This window comes from Neltuma alba, unplaced genomic scaffold (genome assembly GCF_004799145.2).
Source record: "Neltuma alba isolate B1F8T4 unplaced genomic scaffold, ASM479914v2 tig00007024_pilon, whole genome shotgun sequence".
Lineage (NCBI taxonomy): Eukaryota > Viridiplantae > Streptophyta > Magnoliopsida > Fabales > Fabaceae > Neltuma > Neltuma alba.
The window spans coordinates 26936-37271 of NW_021634652.1; the positions used below are offsets into that span (position 1 = coordinate 26936).

General features: G+C 31.2%; 1 protein-coding gene across 1 annotated transcript; it reads right to left on the reverse strand.

Moving 5' to 3' along the window:
* Positions 1 to 2503: 2503 nt before the first annotated feature.
* Positions 2504 to 8934, reverse strand: LOC114751693 (TMV resistance protein N-like). Its single transcript, XM_028940365.1, has 7 exons — positions 8569 to 8934; positions 7007 to 7062; positions 4664 to 5768; positions 4254 to 4547; positions 3378 to 4139; positions 3224 to 3289; positions 2504 to 3131 (listed from the first exon to the last, which is right to left on the reverse strand). The coding sequence occupies exons 1-7, from the start codon at positions 8932 to 8934 to the stop codon at positions 2538 to 2540; spliced, it is 3243 nt and encodes a 1080-aa protein (XP_028796198.1). The 3' UTR covers positions 2504 to 2537.
* Positions 8935 to 10336: the final 1402 nt, after the last annotated feature.

Consider the following 10336-nt stretch of genomic DNA (forward strand, 5'->3'; position numbering starts at 1 on the left):
CTTTTTAATTAATTTTTACCACATTTTCCTCATATTTCTAATACTAAACTTCTATTTTTATAGTATTTTTAAGAATTAGGTTTTTTTAATTTTTGGTAATCATCTTTAATATTTTCTAAACATATCTTCTATGTTTTTAATCATAATTTTTAATTATTTTGCATTGAAAACATGGAAGATAAATATTGAAAAAATTTAAGATGACTATTGAAAAATTGGGAAGTCTTTACTAAGCAATAAAAACAATTAAAAATTATAGTTGAAAATATGAAAGATAAGTCTAAAAGATTTTCAAGATGACAAATGAAAAAAATTAAAAAAAACTCAGTACAAAAAAATATGGAAAATTGGTACTAAAGATGTGGAAAAGGAAAATGAGTGATAAAAAAAATAACTCTGAAAATTTCAAAAGTAAAATTACACTAAAAAATTACTTTAAAATATTAAATAGGGAAAATTGCAAATAAAGACTCCCAAATATATAAAATTACAATTTGGTACCTTAAATTTGGAAAATAACAAATAAAGTCTCGATCTCACTTTTGCAAATATAAAATGTGGGTGAAATGTCTGAAATGCCCCTCAGTCAAATGACAAGTTGACTATGAGAAACGACAAGTTCACTTTAGCGAATGACAACTTCAATAGACCAAATCACAACTTAGGTGAGAGTATGCCAAATGACAAGTTAACTATAAGAAATGACAAGTTCACTTTAGCAAATGACAACTTCAGTAAACCAAATCACAATTTGGCTGAGGGGCATTTTACACATTTCACCCACATTTCATATTTGCAAAAGTGGAACCGGGTCCTTATTTACTATTTTTCAAATTTAGGGTCTCAAATCATAATTTTACATATTCGGGGGTCTTATTTGCAATTGCTCCTATTAAGTATTAGTTTAAAAAAATACCTTATTCCTAAATACATGAAATTTGGATAAGATTTTCGGATATTGGAGCTCCGTTTCGCATGTGATTATGTAACGAAGCTCATTGTAAAGATATTGCATGGCGTGCATGCTTCCCCGTTAAAGGGAATGAAGAAGATAGGAAATTTTATTTTGCACAATTCAGATCTCTTTACATTAATTTATTAACAAACTTTTTTCTTGAAAAGAGGTTTACATGTCACACAAAAAAGTTACGACCAAAGGACACATCCAAATTCAGCTGTTGATGCAAAGGAGTATTTTGGCTGTGAAACTTTTTATTCTTTTTCTTTTTTTGAAAAATACCAAAGTCATCAATTTCATAAATTTAAAATCCTTTAATATCCTTATTTATAATTAATTTTGTTCATTGTATATTATTTTAGATCCGGCATAGTTTAATTTTATAACTGGGTTCTTTTTATTTGCCCCCTCTTTCTAGTTTATTATGGTAAGTAATATATATGATTATGTTGTTGAAAATCAGCATTGGGACCGACAAACGAAGAGGCCAAAAACCTGCAATAATGGCATATAGCGTCCTTGGAGATCAAGGAGTCCTCAAGCTCTCCTAAACGGAGGATATGGTCTTTTCTCGAGTTTTACAAGTCAAGGCGCTCGGGTTAAGATTATATGACATAAAGAAATATATTATGGTGAATATATCTTCCTTCGTTATCTCTAAAAACTCTTAGGATGTGAAGGAAATAGAGGGGAGAAGAAGAGAAGGGAAATTTTAATCCCTAAAAAAGTTGTTATATAAATCACATAGCAAATTTTGTGAACAAATAGCTCACGCACATTGAAGCATGTCTTTTTATTTTACTTTATTTTTAAATGTTCTGTTTCTTTGCAAGTGATATATCAACACGTTATATACCAAAATATTCTATTGCCATTTGATATGATCAATATTAAATCAGTTTATCTAATTTGTCTAGTCAAGTCGTATAGTTTTATGTACTAACTTAAACTTGTAGTTATGCATGGAACTTGGATCCTATTCTCTTTCAAAATTGGAAACGGGGGAGGGTGTTTCCAGCCAAATTGAAGGTTTCCAAGCTTCACTCTGTGTTCATAAATCTGGTTCTTTTTATTGTCCTCTTTTTTCTAGTTTATTATGGTAAGTCATATGATTATGTTATTGACACCTGTGTTTGCATTCCCGCAAGTATATGAGAGGAATGATTCATGCATGTCGCTTACAATTTAGTTACTGTTCTCATGAAATCCACTGCTACATCATCGTGTAAAGCACATGGAGCTTGACGTGTTCTTTTTTTATAGAGAAAATGATTTTCTTCACTGTTGAATTATCACTTTCGATTTGTGTTGACGAAAATAATAAAAGATTTAGATTTTACCAAAATGCAATGGTATTTCACTTCATTAAATGCCTTTATTCATGTTAACAAGCGCTTAGTTTTCATTTGTGATAAGGTAATTAATTAAATTCTGTTTCTTTCTGAAAACCTCATCAAATGACAAAAAATTTTGAAACAAAGACAAATATCTGGAGTGACAACTATTATATTAGAATGGAAGGAGTAGGAAGATGATGAGTCATTGTTACCTATTCGTCTATTTTTCTCTGGTTCTTGAATCAGAAACTCAAATACATCTCCCCCAAAAAGAATTCTTTAAGTGCTCTCCGCGGAAGCTTGACCTCATCAGAAGAAGCAAGCTGGGGTTGGGTGGCTTGGTTGAAGAAACCATTAAGATGGCACCAATCTTGTATCTCTTCTTTACGTATCACTCTCCACCCACATTCCTTTACTTCTATATCGTAACCAAGTGGTTGAACAGAAAGTAGAATGTGAAGGGAATTGCTATGATGAGCTCTTAGGTGCCGCCAACATGTTTCCTCATTTAATTCCAACACCATTATGCACTGCTTTTCGGAAATGGAGAAAGGAATATCATGCTCCCACCCTTTGGGTTTATAATCATCATCATCTTCTGCAGCTTTACTACTCCAACCAACGTCCCAAAAACCATCACCATAAGCTGACATATGGGAGCACACAACAATTCCGCACCATTCACTGTCACGAAAATATGGAGGTATGTCCACTTTCATCTCGTATTCCCCCCACTTATCGAAAGGGCAATCTTCTTTAGTTGGAAACCATGATGGTATTTCGTATCCTGGAAGAATTGCACAGAAATCTCTCAGTGGGGGAGGCCTTTTACCTGCCTGCAAACATACCAAACTATATGTTATTAATATTAATTACCCATGGAGGGAGCATATGTGAGGAAAAAAACACAAAAATAAGAGATACATACCTTGAATGGCACAAAATCAGCATCTTCCTCATCATCATAGATTTCATATTTAGTTCGCCCACGACACTGAAATAAAAAATTAGTCATGTTATTTAATTGCAGTTTTAAGGGGGGGAAAATACACATTTCAGGCTGTAGGAAGAGAAACGTATACCTCATGGTCAAGTGAAGCAACCAAATTCCATAACTGTCCATCTGATGATAAAGGTTCCATTGAATCACAATTGGAGGCATTTAATCGAATCAACCGTGGTGGAAGCCTTGGCAATGACGTAAGGCTTCGGCAACAATCTAACGAAAGAGAGACAAGTCGAGAAAGACCAGAGAAGCAACCAATGGGTAGATTCACAAAATCATTACCACTTAGTTCCAATATAATGAGCGATGATAAACTGTCAAAATCAGGAATTGATCCATCATCTAAGCCACACCTGCTTAAATATAACTCCGTTAAGAACGTTACATTCAAGTTGGAAATTTGGTGACTTACATGAGTCTTCAACAACTTGTTAAGATTTTCAATTTTGCAGCCACTCAAATTTAAATATCTAAGACCCGTCAAGGATCCAACTGATTCAGGAAGTCTTGTTATAGAAGTAGCACCCACATCAAGATATGATATTTTTTCCATACCTTTCCCAAACTCTGGGAGCTCTGCAACTTTTTTACACCCCCTAAGGTTTAACTTCACCAAAGAATTTGTTTCCAATTTTTTTGGTAGGATTTCAATGTTTGCACAATTATTCAAGTCCACCTCAACAAGCTTTCTCAACTGTCCAAGGGAGGGATGAACCTTGACAAGAGATGTGCATCCACCAAGATGTAAATGTTCTAAATTTGGAACACCTGATAAGTCTGGAGTTTCAGTCAAATTGAGAGAATTTGCCAATTTGATAGATTTCAACTTTGTCATAGGCTGGAATCAAACAAAAGATTGTAGAGTCAACCTAACTAAACAATATATCAATAAAACATGGACACAAAGATATAATTTTAAGATAAACAATGATGCATGAAACATCAATCTCACCTGTTTGTTGTTCCAAAGTTGCTTTATTTTGCTATATGACATACGCATTTCAACAAGTTCATTCAATTGAGTTTCAGGTGGAAAAGCTTTCAAAGGATATGACCATTCAACAACTTTTAATGCACCAGCCAAAAATTTCCATTCCCCGGGGAACATGAACGGATTGCCACCCATCGTACATAAGAAGAGCCTAAGGTTACTCATCTTTGAAAAGGCTTCAGGATGTACTTCTATTTTATCTTGCCTGTCCTCAAACAAACCTTGCATAAAAATAGCTTCTATTGCCTCAGATCCCTAATAAAAATGTCATTTGCAAGAAAAATAATATGAGAATGATAAGGAAGTAAAGAATATTAAAAACATTAAATGTATGTCAACAAAATGAGATATTTAGAAAATATGGCACTCACTGTGTTATTTTCCAATACTTCCTTGATGTCCTTAAACTCCCACAACCTGCTACGCTTGCCAACATTCTTGGGTGAGTCTTGATGAACTATATTCCTACCCAGCTTTTGAAGTAAATCATGCATCTCTAATGTAGAATCTTTCGTTTCAACTAGTAAAGTTCTTTCAATCAAGACATCTATTCCAACGACTGGGTTAAGACCACAACTTTCCAACACTTGAGTCACTTCTTCTTTCAACCAACCCTTGAAAAAACAAGCAATATCTAAAAATATTGCCTGTTGTTTCTCATCCAATCCATCATAACTTATTTTAAGCACTTGGGAAATATCTTTAGCAAGATAACTTTTCTTCAATTTATCTAAAGTATCTTCCCAAACAGCTTTTTTTCTTCTTCGAAGAAAAGAACCCAAAACTGTAAGTGCCAAAGGAAGACCTTGTGCATATTCAATTACAGATTTAGATAACTTCAAATAATCCTCATCAGGAAGATGGCCTTCGTTGAATGCTTTGTTTGAAAAGAGTTCAAGAGCTTCACCTTCCTTCCTGGTTTTCATCTCATATATTCTTTGCTCATCTACTCCAGATGAGATGAGCAAGTGCTTATCTCTTGTTGTAAAAATTATTCTGCTTCCTTTACCAAACCAATTTGGACTTTGAGCCAAATTATTTACTTGATTCTCATGATCTACATCATCAATGACTAGAAGAACCTTTTTATTGCAGAGACGGTTTCTTATCATCTCCATTCCTTCATATTCACCATAATCCATGTATTTTATTTGGAGACGAGAAAGAAGCCTTTTTTGCAAAGAGACGACGTTGCCTTCTTTTTTGAATGTTTCTCTGACATTATCAAGAAAGCAGCACACTTCAAACTTGCGGGATAGTTTTTCAAAAACAACTTTAGCAAGAGTTGTTTTACCCACACCACCCATACCCCATATCCCTACAAAACGCATGTCATCCACCCCAATCTCCAAATATGATATCATATCAGTCGCTCTTGACTCAATCCCAACCAGATTGTGACCATAAGATGGTAATTTAGGAAGTAAATAAGTCCATACTTCTCTGACTATTTCTTCTATAAGATCTGCTTCACGCCTATCAAAAATATATATAACATTGTTGAACATGAGTTATATAGTCATAACAAATTAAAATAATAATGAAAAATGTGACTTTTCACGAGTATTTTTAACATAACAGGGAGTTGTTGAGCAAATAAGAATTGATCGTTCTGCTCATTAAAATTAGAAATGTGATCATTTTACCCAAAAGACAATCAAATTATTCATAATTTTGTTGTGTCTGTATTCATCAACTTTTTAATTATCAATGTGAATTGTCATTCGGTTAATCCATTCATCATTTAAAAATTTGATTTTTCTCTTAACAGATCAAAATGACGCCTTCCAATTTTCTGTTGTCACAATGGAAATAGCGCTCCTCACAAATTTAAATGATATTGTTCACAAGTATAAAGGGACTTCTAATATAAAGTCAAACAAAATCTTCATAAAGAAAACAAATGAAAAAGAAAACTTATCATTAGGAGACTTCATATATTACCGAGAAGATAATTAAATAGTAGGCTGCAGCGGATTTCATTATAGAGAATATATTTCTTATAAAAATCACTGAAAGTTAGGGGAAATGCTTATAGAAATTTCAAATAAACAATAAAAAAAAATTACACTGAGAACGATGACTGATAATTATTGTTGGGTTTGATTAAATTTATACTCCTCCGCTCCTAAATATAAGACCCTTACATATATATAAGGATCTTAATTTAAAAATATAAGGGTCTTATATTTAGGACCGGAGGAGTAATTTTGAAGGACTGTAATGTTAGCCGCGTACTATTAGGGAGTTGGGTGCCTAATTTTGCTATAAATATTACATGTGCTTGGGAAGAAAAAAAATTGTATATTATGCACAGAATAACACAATTGGGATATTCAACTCGTACCGTCCCATCCTAGAGCCTTTTTTTTTAATTATTTATTAATAATTATTATTAGATTATTCAAATCACTTATTAATAATAATTATTTTTGTAGTGATTTTCACTTTTAACTTGCAATGTTATCTCAACAAAATCTTTTTCATTAATAAATAATTCATAAAGCCATTATATAGTATTTATTTTGCGGTATTTTTTTTTACAGTATTGTTTTTATACCTTCGTTACATTATATAATTGAGCTTTCTATATAATATTTTTTATAATGTTTTTATCTTTAGAAACCCAATAAAAAACAAACATTATAACATAAAAAAATTCATCCCAAAATTATAATGGTTTTTTTTATAAAAAAAAATGGGACGTCCCATACCATCCCAATCCCACAAGATATGGGACGGAAATCTCATCCCATCCTTTTTCCCGAGCCTGTCCCGATCCCATTTCATGAACAGTTTTATATGCAATTGACTATGTCTATAAAAGATTTTAAAAAGGAGAAAAAACATTGATTGGTATGTTGTTGATGAATAGATTTAAATTTCAGGACGACAATTATAGGGGAAGGGATATGAAAGTACCACCAGTTTTTACGACGATAAGAATGTTAATTAGTTTATTTTGTTCGTTCAATATAATTATAGTTTTTATGGTGCCTGAAAATAAATTGAGCTTTTGGCCACAAAAAAATAAATTTTGAACAAGGTCAAAGAAAAACAATATTGACTTAGAGATAGGTTCTTCAACATAATTTTCTCATCCTAATATATGTAAGCTATAAAAGAATTATTATATACAATGTAAACGCATGTAAACGAATATTACTTATAATTAATACATTAAAAATTAATTAAAATTAACAGAATCAGTAATCCATACTTCAATTAACCAATTGCACAGCGTTTGTTGAAGTATAACATAATAAATATGTTGGCAAAAAGCTTAAAGTATATATTTACTTCTTTAAGTTTATTTCAAGTTTCAGTTCAGTATTACAAGTTTAAAATGTGTATTTTTGGTCCATTAAATTTAATACTGTTAACCTTGTTAACATAAAATGTTAACTCAACAGTTTCAAAATGGTGATTCAGCATTTACATATTGATATATTAATTTTTAATTTAAAATATGTAAATTAAAAAAAATAAAATAAAACCTAATTAAAGATGCCATCAAACATAATTATTTCCTATGGTCGAATTTTCTAACATAGTTCTATAAGATTTACTTTTAAATTTTCATAAAATTATTAATCTAAAAATATCTTAAATTACGACTTATTAATTTTTATGTAGCTTTTTAAATTATGATATTAGATTTAGCATAAAAGTTAATAATAACACTAATCTTTAAAATAATTATAACTTTTCAGATGATTTAAATTTTAAGATTAATTAGATAATTTTTTTTCCACGATAAAAAGTAAGGAAAATTTTTTTATTTCATAATTATTACATTGTAAAATTACTAAGAAAAATAAAGTTTTATTTTAAATATTTTTAATTTAAATATTTTAAATTAAAAATTGATATCTGAGCATTTTAATATTAAGTTATTATTTTAAAATGATTGAGTTAATATTTTTTATTAGTGTTAAGTTTAAAGGACTAAAAGTTTTTTGCCAACCAAATGATTAAAATTAATTTTATTAAATTTAAGAGAGTAAAGTGAAGCTTGATGTAAATTTAAGAAATTGAATATGTTAGATATGCTTTATTATTAATGGGAGAGTATCATCCGTGCCTCAAATGAATATGGAAAATAAGATTAAAGGATTGTAAAAAGAAAACTTACCTGCCCCTGGTGTCCCAACCAGATAAGCCGGCAATTTCACACAATGCCTTTCTCCAATTATGCACTTTTCGTTATGTTTCTTCTGAATCTCTTTTCATGTTTAGCCAAGGCTTTCCCAAAACTTTTTCTTTGATTCCTTACATCGGCTGGGTCAACGTCATAGAAGATTGGAAAAACACCATTTGTATTTTGAGATTCAACAATCTCTTGAAGCTCATCCAAACACCATTTAGAATTTGCATAAGTTTTTGAGATAATAACGACTGCACACAGAGAATGCTGAATTGCTTGAAAGAGACTCTGTTTTATGTTTCTCCCTCTCTCAAGATCTACATCATCCCTGAAAGTTTTGATGCCACTTCTTTTGAAAGCTTCATCTAAGTGATTCGTAAACTTCAAGCGAGTGTCTTTTCCTGCAAAACTCAAGAACACATCATATTTCCAGTTAGGAGGTGAATTACAAGGACCAGAGCTGGAAGAAGATTCTCCTCTGCCACTATGTGCCATTGCAGGGGTTCAGTCTTTTCGTTTTGGCCAAAAGAATAATAATCTGCAACAACATATGATCATATCAGGAAAACAAGAAAATGAATCAAAGGTGTGAAATTAAAACGAGTGAGGTGAAATAAAGAGAAGTTTTTGTGTAGATCTATATAACTCATTATGCAGAGATCCATACTGCTATGAAAGTTGTTGAAGCAATCTCGCTTTCTTCTCTACACTCACTGCTATGATCTGAAGACGACGAACTGCAATAAAAGGAGAGATTTGGAGAACGAAAGAACCAACCTTTTTCCTTTCTCTTTACCCAACTTGCTACTGCCATTGACTGAGAGGCAAAGACTGACTTTAGTAGCGTGGCTTCCATGACTTTTCCTTCTTATTTACGAGAAACATCTAGTTCCGTGTCCTTAGATCATGACAGCGAGTGTCTGATGTGTTTGGAGGAGTTTTAATTCTTTAATTATTTTATTTTCACATACTATGAGAAATATTATGAAGCTATATTTTCTTCATGTGTGAAATTCTCTTTACATCTGGTTATATTATTACTTTCTTGGTTAAGAGGATTGTTTGATGTGTTTGGAGAAGCCAAATTGATCTATTAATTATAAATTTTAAATAACTAATTTGTAAATAATAAAAAGTTATTTAAAAATAATAATTAGATTAGAAATATATTTTTATTTTTAAATATGTCACCTTGTAATAATTGAAAGAAAGAATGAAATACTACCTCCAGTTGTCTACAAACAAGATTTCATAAATAGGACCGGAGGAAGTATAATGTATAAAGAATGTTATAAAAGGGGTATAATAAAAGAGAAAAAATAAATAATTGAAAACAAAATTAAAAAGTTTATTAGATTTTAGAACAAATTTAATTTAAAGCTTGTAAAATGAATTATACTTATTTTAAAATTTAAAACTTATAACCAAATTTAGTAGTCAATTTAAAGGGGAAAGTTGAATAATCTGCAGCACTTTATTTTTTTCAACACGGCTTTGGAATCCAAGAAAGAAAGGCGAAAGTGTCAGCGAAAGAAGACGGAAGAAGAGACAGTAGAACCAATTTGAAATTTTGATTTTTTGAAGGGAGAATTACAATGAGGTCCCAAGTAATTAAAAAACAAGTTCCAGATGTTGTCATTCTCACTGTAGGACTTGTTATTTCAGGCTGTTCAGGTTGTTACTTGGGACTTTGTAGTGATTATTCTCTTGTGTGGGACTTGAATGTAATTCTCCCTTTTTTGAATAGCTTTTTCCATATTCACACGGTAGTACTTAGAGAAGGTACATATATACAGACGGGTAAAGCTGAACCACACCAAGTAATGGACAGCTGCATGACTGAACTGATTTTTTTAATGTAAAAAAAAAAAAGGGGAAAAGATTAAGGTAAGGTTTT

Coding starts and splice junctions, on each gene's coding strand:
- LOC114751693 (XM_028940365.1), bottom strand. CDS start 8,934: ATGGCACATAGTGGCAGAGGAGAATCTTCTTCCAGCTCTGGTCCTTGT. Junction 4,140..4,253: donor AACTTTGGAACAACAAACAG/GTGAGATTGATG, acceptor GTTTGATTCCAG/CCTATGACAAAGTTGAAATC. Junction 3,132..3,223: donor CTGATTTTGTGCCATTCAAG/GTATGTATCTCT, acceptor GTATGTTTGCAG/GCAGGTAAAAGGCCTCCCCC.